The sequence below is a fragment of the Haliotis asinina genome, chromosome 13 (genome assembly GCF_037392515.1).
Source record: "Haliotis asinina isolate JCU_RB_2024 chromosome 13, JCU_Hal_asi_v2, whole genome shotgun sequence".
Lineage (NCBI taxonomy): Eukaryota > Metazoa > Mollusca > Gastropoda > Lepetellida > Haliotidae > Haliotis > Haliotis asinina.
In genome coordinates this window covers 876,610-894,269 of record NC_090292.1, presented here as the reverse complement: position 1 = coordinate 894,269, position 17,660 = coordinate 876,610, and the positions used below count along the sequence as shown (strand labels likewise).

Below are 17,660 nucleotides of genomic sequence, written 5' to 3'. Positions count from 1 at the left end.
CCAAAGGGAGATTACTCTCTTCACACAGACAAACAGTAAACAAGAGAAGGAGGAGTTTACCACAGTCGCTGGTTATAGTAAAATGTGCTGTTATTGGTCATCATATTTTCTCCAGCTTCTACACAGAAAGAAAAAGTAGATGAATTTTACGCATTCTAGAAAGAAATAAGCTGCAAGAAGAAACAGTAGGGGCCATGAGACAGATTTCATGTCCACCATGATCATGTACACATTCCATGGCAGCTCCACATTGTCAATCTGCTGTGGAAATAGGACAGCTGCAGGTGCACGTGATTCAGCACAGAGCTGCCACATGATTCAGCACAGACCTGCCACATGATTCAGCACAGACCTGCCACATGATTCAGCACACAGCTGCTACATGATTCAGCACACAGCTGCTACAGGGGAATGTGAGTCACATATCTATAGCACAGAGCTGCTAATGTGACAACAGGGGACATCCGAACTGACTTTCATGCCAAAAATATCTTTCAAATGTCACATTTCAGGGTAGACATTTAATCTGATTGTCAAACAATTAATTTCTTTTGTATGCGACCACTGAACAACATTCATGTACCCTACTTTACAGTAAAATACAAACAAACATCAAAGAAAGGAAGACCTTAATTGAATTGTTGTTCCCAGAATGTTGGTTTGTTTGTTTAACACCCATTCTGCATTATTCCAGCAACAGGGCAGCAGTTGTGTGAATAATTAGGTCTGGACCAGACCATCCACTGATCAACAACATGGGCATCAATCTTACACCACTCATATACAGTGACATGTGTCAACCAAGTCAGAGAATTTGACCATCCAGTCCAGTTATATCCTGCATCAACAAGCATGGGGGTCCTGAAGACCAATTCTAACCAGATCAACAATTGTGACCACAGTGTAATGTACCTGGACAGATTGTATGGATGACGAAAATCAATGAAGCATGTGTTTATGAAGCACTATAAAGCAGTGATGATACCAGGTAACAGCATCACAAATACATGCAAAGACAAGTCAAGAGCTGAAAAAAATACAAACTCATTACTACTAAAATGTCTTCAGAGTTCACATTGAAAACTATGTCTGACAGTGTTACAAATGGTTGATGTTTCCTCAAAGTATGAGTAAAGTATTTTATGTGACATTTAATTTGGAATAAAACAAATAAATATCAAAACAAGAGCTCCGTTTCTCATTCCTGCTCAAAATCAGTAACACATACATATTAATCAGGATGGATAAGACATATTCAATCAAGTAAAATAATTCATGCTTTAAGCATCAGAAATATAAATCATAAATCAAAGGATTAATGTTGGAAGTACATACTAAAAGCAAGACTGTGAATTTATAAAAATGAATTGAAAACATGCATACATTTCAAAAGTTGTCTAAAAAGACTAAAATAGAGAAAACAAATATCCGTTTGGATCATTACATGAAAGAAAGTCTGTCATTCAAATAATATTCCCCAAGGATTCATGTGGCCATAAAGTCTTTGTTACAGACTTGTAGTTACACAAATGATGAAGATGAAAACATAAACTGTTTGGTAAGTCTGCTTGTTCTTTGTCTCCAAACTCACATCACCAGTCTGGAATCAGTAAAGTTTGGACATAGAATATAGTGGTCAGTGATATGAAGAACCATCCATGCCATCAAGAAAGTCTTCAATCATTAACATTTCCATGTTGACATACTTAAATAAACTGCCTAACAAATTAGTCATGAAGCATAAATACGTCTGAAATCTGTCAGAGATAGAATGATTGAGTCTGAGCAGGTTGAGGTGAGAGTTTCAGAAAAAGAAACTCCAAAGGTTGAGGTGAGAGTTTCAGAGAATGATGAACTCCACAGGCTGAGGTGAGAGTTTCAGAGATTGATGGACACTTTGGGTCAGATGAAGTCTTAGGGTCAAGGTGTGGGTTTCAGAGAAAGATGGACTCTTAGGATAAAGGTGAGAGTTTCAATGAGAATGATGGACTCTTTGGGTCAGATGAAGCCTTAGGATAAAGGTGAGAGTTTCAGAGAAAGATGGACTCTTAGGATAAAGGTCAGAGTTTCAGAGAAAGATGGGCTCTTAGGGTTGCGGTGAGAGTTTCTGAGAATGATGGCTTCTTAGGATAATGGTGAGAGTTTCTTAATGATTAACTTTCTGGGTCAAGGTGAGAGTTTCAGAGAATGATGGACTCTTTGGGTCAAGATGACAGTCTCAGAAAATCATGGGCGCTTTGGGTCAATACTGGAGTTTCAGAGAAAGATGGACTCTTATGGTCAAAGTGAAAGTTTTAAGAGAAATTTTGACGCTAAGAGTCAAGGCATCAGTTTACAGGGAAAGGACAAAGCATGAGTTATGTGAGAATGAACCACCGACCTGGAGACTGTCAGACTAACACACAGGAACACTCCTCCTCTGAAAATTAATCCTCAAATTGGGGGCTGGCAACAATCTCATTCAAATCTTATCTTTAACTCAGATTCTGTCCTTGTTAACATCAAACAAACCCTCCCTTGGAAGTATCTAATCAAAAATTAAAACAAAATGTGTGACTAAAAGAAAAAAAAATGTGGTCAGACTAGAGGCACTTTATACTAAAGAGAAATCATTCACCAGACATTGCATTCAAGTGCTAGAAGCAGAAAAGTGCCCCTTCAAAGAAACACGGACAAATATATGATGCCAAGAAATGCTGATAATGAAATGTGACATTTCATGTGTGATGAGGTTATGGAAGTGACCAGTCATTAATTACAGATTGTATAGTTCTAAAGTCTTGCTGTCTCATGAGGTAAGTTTAGAGACCAGTCATTAATTACAGATTGTATATGTCTAAAGTCTTGCTGTCTCATGAGGTAAGTTTAGAGACCAGTCATTAATTACAGATTGTATAGTTCTAAAGTCTTGCTGTCTCATAAGGTAAGTTTAGAGACCAGTCATTAATTACAGATTGTATAGGTCTAAAGTCTTGCTGTCTCATGAGGTAAGTTTAGAGACCAGTCATTAAATACAGTTTCGATAGGTCTGAGGACAGTCTTGCTGTCTGATGAGGTTATTTTAGGGACTGGTCATTAATTACTGATTGTACAGGTTTGAGGTCATACTGTCTGAAGAGGGTATGGTAAGGACCAACTACTCAGATAGCATTCCGACGATGACCCAACGTTGGCAATTGTTGGCAACATTGTGGTCTGATTTCATACACTGGCCCAACATCAGGTAGCATCGCAGATATTTTATTCAAGCGACCCTACTCCTAAACCATTAGCCTTCCCTAGACGGCACTCTGATTTTTCAAGCAGACGACGCAACATGATCACAAGCTTGGCCATCAGAGCTGAGGTTTCATTGGATATTTAGTGGTAAGTGTTTCATTGTGTGTTTCTGTTATGCTCAACTCTATTTCCAAATTGTGCACACCAAAAATCAATGATGGTTTATTCAGAAATACCAACGAGAATTATTATTTGCTTGAAGATGAAAACATATGTCACGACTAAATGAACACATCGCGGTTTACGAAATTCATGACTGAAGCCCAACAGTATAATGTGATCATACTGTTGGAGTTTAAAATGCTGCATTTAGCATGAAATGAACATCGAGCTTGCCAGTATTATTTAGTTGGATGTGACCGACAGGGCATATAAGTTCAAAGTTACAGGTCGGTAAGTGACATTTATTGTATCACTTGTAAACAGGCTGTAGATTAGTGTAGTGTTGATCAAAGTTCTAACAGTCAGGAGATCAACAGCCTTCCATCCAACAACATGAGTACCAAATGATCCCGATAATAGCATTTAATTTGTTAATAAAAATTGGTTTGTTTTTGATTGTGGCAACGATAAAAAATATTACAGTTATGGTAGCAGTCACAGATGTATTCGACATGCGGAGCTTCACTGGTGTAAGCGAATCGGGAGTTCAGTTTTCGACCAGTGTCTGGGCGCATTTGTTGGGTTTTATTGCAATTTAAAACGTCAATTGTGAATAACATTACACATTAGAGTGAATTAATTAAAGGACAAGCTGGTGCCAGTTATTTTCCATAGGCTAACATGTAATATGAGTGCCGCATGACTTCCAAGCTGTGCATGAAGTGGGTTCACAATGGGCGTGGCAAATGTGAAATCAGCTTGGCTATGCACACAAAATTTAAGTTCAATTTTCCGACCACAATATATTTGACAACTATTGACATCAAATTTATCAACTTTGGTACTGTTTCACAATGTTCAGTGGCATTGGCAACCATGATTAAGAAGTTCACAGCACTGCACAGTATAAATAAGTTGATTTAATTGTTGCCATTTGATAAAAAAGCAACAGTAAATTAAACAGAATTTATGTGATCCTAGGTAAGGTAATTCTTCACAAATGTATGAAATTTGACATGCATCTTTCATAATTTAAATAACTGAAACTTATTTATGCCACACTGAATTAACAAGTCTGTGTGTCTATGGAAACAGTACAATATGCGTATTTCACTGGCTTGTGTTTGTGATATTTTTTTATATCAAAGCTATTTAAAGAATGTCCCTAACATGTGAATCATTACAACACAAATATTTTTGCATTTATTCTGTATTTGAATTACCAGCTTCAATAGAATGTAAGATAAAAGAGAAAGGTAAATTTACTGCTTTACAGTAATCACTCAAACTGACACCTGTGACACCACACTTTTTACAAATGGAATTAATGTGTATTGGTTAAAGTAAGAATGTGATAGCTTGTGGTTTCACTTGAAGTACAGAACGTACACGAGTAGTGATTCCAACTGCTGTACGCATGCAGAAATAATGGAAACACATTTCAGCATATAATGAAAGCATCGAAATAAAATCTTAATTGTAAAACTGGATATATCCAAATCAGTTAAGTATTGTTACCCTGTTATATAGTGACACCAGATATCTCTTGATGTTTTAAAAGTAGCCAATTTTTGTTTAGGTCAGACTGATTCTATTTCTTGTTTTATGGATTTCTGTCCTCTGAAAACCTACAGGCAGGTGGGAAAAAAAATAAAAATAAAATTTCCAATCAAAGTAATATTCCTTCTAAATATTCAAAATATTTTACTTTTGGCAATTTATGAAATAAATATGGGTAAACATACAACCTAAAAAGTATTTTCTTGTGAGTTTACATTTTTAGCCTATAAAAACACTATATTATATAAAAACACAAGATTATATTTTTTGAACAGAGGAAATTAATTGTTATTTTTTTTCTCATTCTTGAAAAAATACGACAGGCAGATCCGTAAAACAAGCAATAAAATTGGTCTGGCCTAACATTAAAAATAAATGCCTTGTGAAGTCATTAGATGTTTAAGTCATTTTTTCATCCACAGGTCAAGGCACAAGCATAGACCATGGACGCAGACGGAGATCTCCTACGATTGTTTCTTTCTCCACCTCACTTGATAACTGAAAATATAAGGATGCCCTGGCACTCTGTCCAAGTTCCTACTTGTAATTAAAGAAATATGTTAAGGTCATCTAAACCAGAATTATCCAGTTTTGTTCATGTTGTTGCTGTCATAACCAAACTTTAAACTGATCAAGAAAATGGATTCTGGAACATCAAATGCCAAGAGCATTTTGTTGCTCTCACACCTGTGGTAATATATCTGGTGTAAGGCCAAGAAAAATTTACATGTTTCAAATCAGTGTGTGGGGCCTTTCGAATGGTGATCAATTTGAAAATCAACAATTTCTAAAAATTGTTGGGAATCTTTTGATATATATAGAGACTTGAAAATTGTGTTTAAATATGGAAAATATTTTAATTAATTATATTTAAAAAATACATAAAATATTTATCAGCCTACATCAAACTGTCCAGGGGACTGTCCAGCAAAGACAGAAAGTGAATTCGACTTGAAGAATGTATTGCTTGCTTCGTGATAGTATTGCAAGATTTGTACTAACATTTCACAGTAGGTAAGAGGCATTGAGGAATTAAACAGACGTTGCTGGGCTGGGCCAATGTTTCTTTGCCAATGTTGGGCCAATTTTGGACCATCTGTCAAGATTACATTGGGCCATATTGGGCTGACATAAGCTGTGATGTTGGGCCAACAGGGCAGTCATTAATTACAAATTTTATGGGTTTGAGGTCTTATTGTCTGATGAGTTTATGGCAGGGACAAGTCATTAATTACAAACTGTATAGGTCACAGGTCTTGTTGTCTAATGAGGTTATGGTAGGGACCAATCATTAATTACAAGTTGCATAGGTCCCAGTTCTTGTCGTCTGATGAGGTTATGGTAGGGACCAGCCATTAATTACAAATTTAATAGGTCACAGGTCTTGCTACAGATGGGAGGGGCAAGGACACATGTATTTTCAAGCAGAAGCAGTGCTGAAACTTATCTTGCAATATCGTGAAGTGTTGCGCTGTGCCATGGAACAGTCAACTTAAGCAGCTGTGTTCCATGTACAGTGTATTTACACTGGCTTAATGAAAACTCTACATAAACTCTAGACCCTCCACCTAGCCAACTCACTCACTCACTCATACATCTGTGAAAGGTCCCCCTAGAAAGGGGAGCTGGCAAGATTTTATGAATCTTCATGAAACTGCAGCTTAACACCAGAAACATTCTCAGGTACTTGTAGGTATTTCCCACTGAGGACTGAGTGAGTGGGTGAGTTGACTTTTATGCCCTTTGAGAGCAATATTCAAGCTATGCCCCAGCCAGACACACAAACACTGCACTAAACACTTTGGACCCAAGGAGGGCAGCACAGAACCCAGGCTTTCAGTATGAAATGCAAATGTTTTAGCCACTCCACCACCAAACAACAAAGAGCAAGGCAAGTCTACAAGGGACATATGATTGGTCATTCAGTAGTTGTGCTCAGTTAAGAAGCTGACCAAGGGTGATATGTAGGATGTAGGGAGCTTCAGTAGGATTCTACACTGGGGAATACTAATGGTGATGAGAACAGTTAAGATGGAGGTTGCCACTACAGTACAAGGTAGGTGCTGCACATCAACCCAAGAACGCCATGCCAGGTTGGAACACATCGTCAATCCATGCATTGACCTGTCAAGGAGGGTGTTAAACATCCTGTCTCCAATCATGCAACAGAAACACAGGCAAGGCATGGACAAGAGTTTTGATCACACTCTAATATTTTGCCAGAGCTATTTATACTGACAATTTCTTTTATAAACAATATCTTTATAAAGATACAATTGTAAATAATTGAGAGCAAAGTTGAAATGGTGAATCTAAAATGCCTGTATTTGAAGGAGTCTAAATCTAAGATTGCTCTTAGGTGTCTTACCATCCACTGTGGCATAGGTGTTATCTATAAACAGCAGGAAAAACACCATTTTAGCATGAATGAGTGAGTGAGTGGGTTATCGCCGCTGCATACAGTGTTTCAGCTACAACACCTCAGATTCTGGGAGGGTGTGAAGTGATGTGGACCATCAGCAATCAAGTCTAAGGGAGGAAACTACAGAATACTTCAGCACCTCAGACACTGATGCGGGGACACAGGTCCCTCATTTAAAACATATCTTATTCTTGTTGTCGTTTATCACTGCACTCAGCAATATTCCAGCTAAATGACTTTGATATGTATCAGCAATTCTGGACCAGACAAGCCTGTGATTTATGATTATATCATGAGCACTGATCAACATCAACGAAGTCAGCAGCCTGTAAGTCAGTGGCCCTGGATTAGACAAGCCTGTGATTCATATCATTGATCAATATCAAAGTTTCACCACCTCATCTTGCCAGTAACAATGTCTGTGATTCACAGGAAGCAAGAATGGTTGTTAGCCATGTTTGTTGTCCTGTGCCACTAAGTGAAGAAAGAAGGAAATGGACATCTTTAGTCAGCACAACAACTGATGATGGATATTGGTCGTGAAGATGAGGATACAAGTATTGTATATAGTAAACATGTTATCAACATAACATGATTACACAAATCACCTACAAACACAGTACAGTTGTATTTACCTGACATTGTAGCACCATTGCTTCTGGGTGGCTGTGACCTCTGACCACCTGATCTTTGGCCTCTACGTCCCATAGTATCTGTATTGGTGTAGTAGTCCTCAAAAAAGATTCGTGCTGGAAGTTCAAGCTCATAATAAATCAATGGATTTCATTCTAATAACAAGTGGTAGATTCCTATGTAGGGATCAGTGGAACAGCGTTGAATTCAAGCTACATCATGGCTGAGTGGGCTAGACAGTTGACATTTACAGTTTACATTCGTTATGGGACTCAGTCCGATAAACAGAAACACATTTTCGGCTATTTCTCTATATCCCTAAAATTTACACACTTGCAAAATAGCGCATGTCAGTCTAATTAAGTGTTCAGTGGCATGTGTAATAAGATGTCCAGAATACAAATAGCTGCTGAAAACAAGGAACACCTTTAGAATACAGCTCCACAACTTCTTGTGAGGACATTAGGGTTAGGTTGACCTAACCTAACCTAACCCTAACCCTAATCCACCCTAATCATAAACCTAACCTAACACTAATCACCTACAATTACATAAAAGAAAATTATGACATGTTTTAAAAGTTTGTGGTGCTGTATTCTAAAGGTAGGCCGAAAACAATAAATCAAACTGCAGGTGGCAAATAGGTTGTTCAGCAACGTAGCCAGTCTGCTGAATTAACATGTCTGATCTGTAGACAGTGTATATGTTTTCTGTGCGGTCTTATTTTCTCTCTGAGCTGTGCAGTAGAACATGAATATATTGAACACAGACACAGCGTACAAACAGATATAGTGAACATATTTAAACCCCTTCAATAGTCCCTTATTATATTATTAAAATTATGCTCTAATAACAAACCCATGAGTAGCGAATTAACAGCTGTAGCAAACTCATTAAATACCCCAGAGACCCAACTAACAACGTCACTAGCGAACTCACTCTCACAAACTTAGTTCAACAGATGTTTCACACTTTTACACATTAACTACATATTCTGAATAATGATCTGTTTGTTCATTGACACACTGACGAAATATCAATCCTAAAAATACCAATTTCCCCAACTTATTTTGTCTAGTATAAATGGTCTGTTATCATCAGGATTATAGATATTGTAGCCATGTTTCCACATGCGGACAACGATGGTGCATAATGACTGGCATCACCAGCAAGCTCTTGCAATATTCCAGCAATATCACACCAAGATTCCAACACTGCACCTGCCTTGAGGTCAAACTGGGCTGCAGCATGAGAAGTACTCACTGTGACTACAAATCTACTAACACACGTGGGAAGGATTCACCTACCTGGCCTGTTGGTACCTGTCTGGTACTTCTCAATAAAGGCACATATGTCATTCTCCATTGAACAATGCTCCAACACCTGGCGGACTGACTCGCAACACTGCAGGTAGAGAAACAGGGAGAGTGAGTGAGTGCAAGTCAGAGTGTGTGTGTGAGTAAGTGAGTGAATGTCAGTTCTGTGAGTGAGTGTAAGTCATAGCTATATGACAGTGACTGAGGGAGTGAGTGAGTGGGTAACGAAAAGTGACTTAGAGAGAGTGAGTGGGTGGGTTGGTGGGTGAGTGCAGGTCACTGCATTTAATAATAATAATAATAGTGCACATTTGCAATGCACTCATATCCACCCTTGCAGCATGCTCAAGGCGCAACAATCACAGAAGTACAGCGGAATGGGAGATGACAAAGTTAGCAAGATTCGTAGAACTGGTGGAAAAGATAGGTTTTGAGACCAGCTTCGAATGAATCAAATGTTGGAGAAAGTTTCAGATCTTGGGTGAGAAAGTTCCACATGTAGGGAACATAATGTTCAAAAGATCTCTGACCAAAGGACTTGAGCTTGTATTGTGGCACTGTCAGTAGGTTCTGGTGTTGAGATCTCAGTTTACGTGCTGGGAAACAGGCTGATAACAGCTCTGATATGTATGAAGGAGTTTGGTTGTGAAGAGATTTATATGTCAGACAGAGAATTTCGAACTGGATTCCTAAGAACTGGAGTGATGTGTGATTTCTTTGGGGTGAGGGTCACGATTCGTGCTGCAGTATTCTGCACCTTTTGAAGTTTATCAAGAAGGACTTCGGGGAGTCCATCATAGAGGCTGTTACAGTAGTCAAGTCTACTCAGTGTCAGGCATCTAGCTAGACAGTTAACAGTTTCCATGGTGATCAAGGGACGAATATCCCCAATGACGCGGAGATTCCAGTAGCAAGTCTTACAGATGTTATTAATCTGAGATTCCATGGAAAGCATTGGGTCAAGCAGGACACCAAGATCTTTGACTGTCTGTGATAACTGCATATAAATCAGGAACATAAATGGTGTGTATGTCCACCTTTTGGAGCTGTTGCTTGGTTCTGAAGAGGATCGCCTCAGTTTTATCACTACATGTTCAGTTTGAGTTTGTTTGTGGTCATCCAGGATTTCAAGGACTTGGTGCAATCAGCTATATCACTGAGAGCTTCAGGTGAGTTTTGAGGATAAAATTGGTTGTACAATTGACAGTCATCAGCATAGGAGGATGAATAGCACTGGACCTAGAACAGATCCTTGAGGGACACCATAACGCAAATTAACTGAGGATGACTTGTCATTTCCAATCAGTACAAATTGTGATCCTCCACAAATGTATGAAGATATCCACTGCAGCACTGTACCTTTAATACCATACTGATGCTTCAGTCTGTCAAGGAGAAGGTTGTGATCAATCGTATCAAACACAGATGACACGTCCAGAAGCACAAAGGCTACAATGCTGCCGTGATCAACTGCTCAGCAAATGTCATTGATGACTCTTAGCAGGGCTGTTTCAGTGCTGTGGAACGTACAGTAAGCTGACTGGAACTTTTCTAGAAGAATTATTTGCAAGGTGACATTTGAGACGAATATGAAAAGCTTTTTCAATGATTTAGACAGGAAACACAGGTTTGAGACGGGTCTGAAGTTTTTCAAGTTTGATGGATCCAGGTTGTCCTTTTTGAGGAGAGGCTTGACCAAAGCAGTTCTAAAATATCAGGAAATTTTCCACTTTTAAGACTCCTGTTCACGATGCTTGTCAGACATGGAAGACGTATGTCCAAGTGCTTAAGAATAATCTTGGTTGGCACAGGGTCCATGGCACAGGCTTTGATGCCTTTGATGAAGTTACAACCTGACGTATCTCTGCGTTTGTGAATAAGGCGAGATCAGTCACGGGATGCATACCATACTGATTGCTGTCAAACATGACGTCTGGAAACACTGTGGCATCATCACTAGATTTTGTCATATCCTGTCTACTTTGTCAAAGAAGAATTTATTGAAGGAGTCAGCAAGAACCTCGTAAGAGGTAGAAATTGGAAGTTTGGATTTGGTCTTCTTGCCTTTCACTTTGTTCATGAGGGTAAATGATCTTTTGGGGTTTTCATCGATACTGGAGAGCTGCTGGAGGCAGTAGTTCCTCTTGCAGTTACGAACAGTTGTGGTGGCACTCTGAGCCTGCTTATAAAGCTGACAGTCTATTTCGAGATGATTTTTCCACCATTTGCGCTCAGCTCGTCGACGTGCCGCCTTTGCGTTGTGAGCATGTTGAGAGTACCAGGGTGTATTTGAACGCACTTGGACCTTTTTCACCACAGGTGGCACATGCTTATCAAGCAGTGTGGAGAGTGTATCAAAGTAAAGTTGAGCATGATCAGTCACATCAGTTGGTGCGTCGCGTAGCAATGTGGACTCCATCAGATCCAAATGAAATTCAATGTGATCAATATTTTTAAGGTCATGTCATGGTTTCCTCTTTTTTCAAAGGTCTACTAGCGCTTAATGTAACAAAAACTAAGAAGTGGTCTGACATTTGTCTATCTTCAACAGAAACATCATTTATGGTTCCACTGTCCTCATGAGATATAATCCAGTCAAGGATATTTCCAGATTTATGTATTGGTACAGATACATGTTGAATAAGACCAAAAGAATGAAGGAGATTGACAAACTTCTTTACAAAGGCTTACTGACATCATTAAACTGAACATTGAAGGTCACCAAGACACAGGGTTTTCTTTCCGGGGTGAGAAGTAAATAGATTGGACATTTCATCATAGAACTGAGTGTTTGAAAGTCGATTTTTCCATGATGGTGGAGGCCGATAGACACAACCCACCCTGAACATGTTTGTCAGCTGTGACACATACATCCAACTGTTCAAATGGTTTTGGAGATTTGTTTGTTCTTGACTGATGGAGTGTGACTGTAAGAGTTTCTGTAGATGATGATTATACCTCCGCCACATGAATTCAAGCGAGGTGAGCTAAGACAAGAAAAAGTAGGTGGTGCCATTTCTGTGATTTTGGCTATATCTCCATATGTAGCCAGGACTCTGTTATGAAAAGAATATCCAAATCTGTGTGAATGATGAGATCCACAATATCCGTTGCATTTCTTTGACATGGTAGGTTCATGGAGTCACTGAGAGTGTGAGTGTATGACATCAGCATGAACCAGAGATTGATATCATGAGCATGACCTCCTCTTTGGAAGGTCAGGTGTGTGGGTTGACAAGAAGGAGTTTAATGGAGTGAGAGTGATTGGCTGGTTCAGTGATTAGTTGAGTGATTGCTAGAGTTGTTGAGTGGGTGAGTGAATGAGTGGAAATGTTCTTGCTTGTCTGTCTTTTAGCAAAATGTTGGTGTATTGTTACTGGAGCAAGAGAAGAAAGGCTGACAGAATAAAAAGATTCAGACACCTTCAGCAATATGCTTCACCACCAAGGCTCAGCAATCAGAGTGAGTGAGTGAGTTTAGTTTTACAGCACTGTTTGCAACATTCCAGCAATATCACGACATGATGGGGACACGAGAAATGGGTTTCAAACATTGAACCCATGTGGGAAATCAAACCCGGGTCTTCGGCATGGCAAGCAAATGCTTTCATCACAAGGCTCTCTCACCACCCTCAGGGATCAGAGCTTCATACAGCACCAATGTTGCCAGACAAGACTGCCATGAAAGAAGTTGAGGAAGCCCAATATATCAAAGGGATGTGATGTCACATGCCTGGTCAGGTCAGCAGGTCAGCAAGTCTGTAGGTAAGCAGGTCACAAGGTCACAATGTCACACCGTAAAGAGCATGTGTTTCTACTGGCCAAATCTAACCCTGATCATGAGCTAATTTTGGACATAAGTATTGGTCTCACGTCATCAATCTCCACGGCAACCTGGGAATCAACGTTCAGGGAAACCCAAAGATGTTCTCGCAGGAATTTGATTCTGTCATAATCCAATTTCTGAAACACCTGAAAAGAAGATAAAAAAAACATTATCATCAACAAATGTTTGTATGGTCAAAAGATGACCAGAAAGACTCTAAATCCAAAATGCACAATGTGATGAATAAGTCACTGAGGAAACACAGCAATCACTGCTTGTCTGTGGTATTTCACTGTTTCCAGTATGAGTGCAGCAATATTTCAAACTATTTCCTCAACATTATGACCAGTATTCCGGCAGTGGTGAAGTGATACTCAACGCTGGCTACAACTAAATATCCACCAGTAATGTGTGGGGAAAGTGAGTGAGTGAGTCAGTCAGTCAGCGAGTTTAGTTTTACACTGCACTTAGCAATATTCTAGCTGTATGGCGGTGGTCTGTAAATAATCGAATCTGGACCAGACAGTATAGTGATTCCAGCATTCCAGAGGACTTCTTTGGGAGGGATTTCAGTGAGTGAGCGAGAGAGCGAGTGAGTGAGTTTAGTTTTACGCTACACTCAGCAATATTCCAGCTATACTGAAGCAGTCTGTAAATAATCGAATCAGGAAGAGACAATCCAGTGATCAACAGCATGAGCATTGAAGTTGAATGAGTTTTTGAAGTCTGACACTGCATTTAGCAATATTCCAGCAATATCAGGGCAGTAGACAACAGAAATTGGCTTCACACAAAAAGGGTCTGGACCAGATAATCTAGTGACCTACATGGTGAGCACTGATCTGCATAAATATGATATGATGATACGTGTCAATCAAGTCAGCAAGCCTTATCACCTGATCCAATTTGCGGCCTTTTATGACATCAACAGGTTGCTAAAGACCAATTTCAACTCGTATGGTCACGGATAACCATCACATGCACAAATTATAAAAGACGACTGGTTGGCAAGCAACCATTGCCTTCAGAATGTTACACCAATGAACATCAGCTTTCTACGTCAAGATCTCATTTAAATATTACAACACAGGGGAGACAACTCTGCTGGGCTTACATCACACGCAGCTTGCATCTCCTTTTCCCAGAGATCCCGTGCACTTTCCAGGGTATCCAAAGAACTCTTGTATGCTGTTTCTGGAAATAAAAACCACACGCTAAAAACATGAAGCAGCATGAAGACATGGGAGGTGTTGTTGACAACTTGTCGGATTGGACAGATGCAGTGTTTTGGCAGCTTCCACTGTATATATATGGCCCATGGAAGTGACCAGACCCAGGAAACAGTTCCAACACTGCATAGATCTTTTTATGGGTCTTGGGGTTAGGTGATAGAATTGTATTAATTGATACTATTTTCAGATACTATTTGTACAGATACTATTTTCCTGTACTTTTCAGATACTATTTTCCCATGAACTACATACTGTTTTCCTGTGATCCAAATACTATTTCCCCATGATCCAGATACTATTTTGCCTCTCTTAAGGAAATCCCTCTGTGGAGTGGAAAATAGACCTTTGTCACAAGAGTGGTTTCTGGTGAATATTCCACTCCCCCACCCACCTCTTTCAGAGATGTTTTGTACCTTGGGACTTTAATATTTTTGGACATGTAGACAAGGGACTGTAACTGAATACATATATTACGGCAAAACATCCACTATATTTCACATTTTCATTTCAATTTGTCAAAACAAAGCGGAAAATTAACAAACTTACAGTTTTACCAAACATCTTGTGACTTGTGTGGATTAAGAGGGTACAGGGCTCCACCTTGTTGCTAAACATGATCAGTTGGAGGAAAATACCACTACTTAGATATTTTCTGATCAAGATAACTATTTCACATTTCCGTCTGAACACACATTTATCATGCTCATGAACCTGATGATCATAAACGTATCTACGACTCTCGTACTTCTAACAGCATTTTCAAGACATAAACCACACTTTACCGTGATATTTTCTAATTTCACTTACTGCCCTATGAGCAATGAGCAAAGTAACATAAACAGCAATATGTAGTTGCTATAGTTACAAAATGTATTACCTGCTTTAACAGCGTCCTCATCTGCTTTTGTCTTTGCCTTGTTTGCCTGGAACAAACAGGATGAATTGTGCTACAACCTGCACATTCAATGTCCTCAGCCATCAAACACAGCAAATTTACAAACTTCACCACAAACTTTGTAGGTTTAATATATTAACATTTAGCCTGTGCTAGACATAATACAGCTGAGATACTGCCACTCCATGTATTAATTCACTCCTCACTCACATGTCAATGTATGCTAATAATCTTATGTACAGAACACCCTTGTGGAAAACAGGTGCTTGCAGTAATATTAGTTGTGTGGAACATAGTTCATTACATTCATCACATCTGTTTAGGTAACAGAGGTGCCTAAACCCTGTTGTCAGCAACCTGACCTCACATGAATATTGTTAATTCCAATTTCCTGCTTTAGCTTTATGGATGTAAAATCAAACAGGTCAGTTTGAGACTGTGATGTCAGGACATATCCTTCCATGGAACTGATGTCAGCTTAGTGATGCTGACCTTCTCCAAGTCCTTCGCTTGAACTGTGACACTGGACCGCATAACGCTGTAGTTGTCTGATGCACTATCCTTCTCTCGACACTTATCTTTGTAATTTTTATGATTCTGAAAATCAAGACAACATCATGAAATGCACATATTCCCCCTAACAACTTTAGATGATTAAATGGCTGTTAACACTTTTCATTCTAAGGATGAGATATAAAGTCTGAAGCATCACAACCCTTCAATACGAGTCTTTTGTGGGGGGCAACATGAACTCAGATCCAAGGGATATGATATCGTGAAACTATGGTTGCAGCGTTTCACATTGACCATTCATGATTAGCATAACATAAAAGTCCATGAACTGCCATCCTTTCAAAATATCTTTATTCACTTTCATTAAAATATTTCAGATTAAAAGAGAAAAGAAAATAGGTTGCCTTTAACTCAGACACACTGGAAATGTATTTATTTTCACAGGAAGTAAGATAATAGAACTCAAACACACGTGATGTAATTGTGACAATTCCTCAGTCTTGTGATGACACTTCCGTGGAAGAACAATCACATTTTAGTTGATTTATGTCATCACTTAGACTTATACAGCAGTGTACATTGTAGCCTTAAGGAAATGTGGGCCTATGGCCCACCTGTACTCAGTAACATGGGCCTTTTAGAAAATAGTGTGAGTCATGTTTTGTGGGCCTTCTGCTCTGATAATTGTCTGGGCCATTCCCTGTAAACTCATTATGTTTGTGATGGGTCATACACACTGTACATACCATATGATTTGCCTCTCTATCAAATGATACACATTATACATGGGTAAAGAGTAAAGATGCAACCACATATTTTGAAAAAAACGTTGATACATAGTCCTGGCATCTCAGACTTATCCTCTTTCCTCATATACTTGTCATGGTTGGTTGTGCTCATGATGACAGGCTTTTTGCTTTTTCGCAAAAAAGGAGATATTTTGACAGCCAGTGTGCCCCCATGGTAACAAAAATACAAATTAAAGTGCTACAGGTAACGTGACTGGATCTCTCATAGAAACTGACTAACCGGAAACTCTTTTACAGAGCGCATCAGATTTTTCACAATAGGGATTTGTAGGCTTTGCTCTGTCATTTGAAACAACTTGCAATTGAAACTGATGTGTAGAATTCTTGGGACTCAAAACAATAACAGCTGGCTTGAGTGGGAGAAGGTAGAGACTCTTGTTATAGTTAACTAAACCTGAGTTTTGAGTTTTGCTGGAGTTGATGCTTGAAAACAAACTCTTAGTGTTTTTCAGATTTATGTTAATGTCTTGAGTGTGCCAACATGGACCGCCAGTATTTTTAAAGTGTACCATATAAACTTTCAGTGCATGAATTCAGCATGATACAGCCTGGAATGAACAGTCATAGGGTCATCCAAAGAAAGATTAAACGAGTGTTGTCTGTGGTAACAGTCATAAGAACAGTCAACAGTTAAAGAACATCAACAATCAAACGTCAAATAGTGTAACAGCTACTCTAATCTCCACAAATAGCAGATAGAACATGGCTTGCAGTCTCATACGATTTTTAATGACCAGCCATTTAACGTTGTGTGATCACTGAATGTCAAGGAGATAATCCAGTAAATGCTTAAAGGGGCACTGATGCGGAGCAATTTCCGTGGACTGGTTTAAACTTTTGTTATTGTTTTTCTCCCATGAGTACCCGGATGATATCCCAGAATTTTGTATGCACAATTAAGTGTTTAATTATAGACAGATCAACTAAGGTGAAAACATTTTTACTTCATTACAAAAGTATTATGCAAACAAATGAAACATTCTGAAGGTTAATCATCTGCCAGTGGTAGAAATGGTAAAAACTATTAGGATGGAAAAATAACGAAGCCAATGTACGTCTCTATATTTTGTCTCT

At 38.9% G+C, this 17,660-nt stretch overlaps 1 protein-coding gene across 4 annotated transcripts in view; it reads right to left on the bottom strand.

The window, feature by feature from the left end:
• Positions 1-17,660, bottom strand: part of LOC137260483 (proline-serine-threonine phosphatase-interacting protein 1-like) — a 100,363-nt gene that overhangs the window by 9,733 nt on the left and 72,970 nt on the right. The window contains exons 6-13 of one of the 4 annotated variants that reach the window (XM_067798151.1): positions 15,757-15,861; positions 15,247-15,292; positions 14,252-14,331; positions 13,185-13,283; positions 9,304-9,400; positions 7,999-8,112; positions 7,310-7,333; positions 2,381-2,419 (exon numbers count right to left, since the gene is read on the bottom strand). In XM_067798151.1, coding sequence (XP_067654252.1) covers positions 2,391-2,419; positions 7,310-7,333; positions 7,999-8,112; positions 9,304-9,400; positions 13,185-13,283; positions 14,252-14,331; positions 15,247-15,292; positions 15,757-15,861 — 594 coding nt within the window. In that variant the 3' untranslated portion in view covers positions 2,381-2,390. Of the gene's footprint in view, positions 1-60; positions 119-2,380; positions 2,420-7,309; positions 7,334-7,998; positions 8,113-9,303; positions 9,401-13,184; positions 13,284-14,251; positions 14,332-15,246; positions 15,293-15,756; positions 15,862-17,660 lie in introns of all 4 variants that reach the window. The other 3 variants (XM_067798150.1, XM_067798148.1, XM_067798149.1) reach the window with 3 other exon arrangements.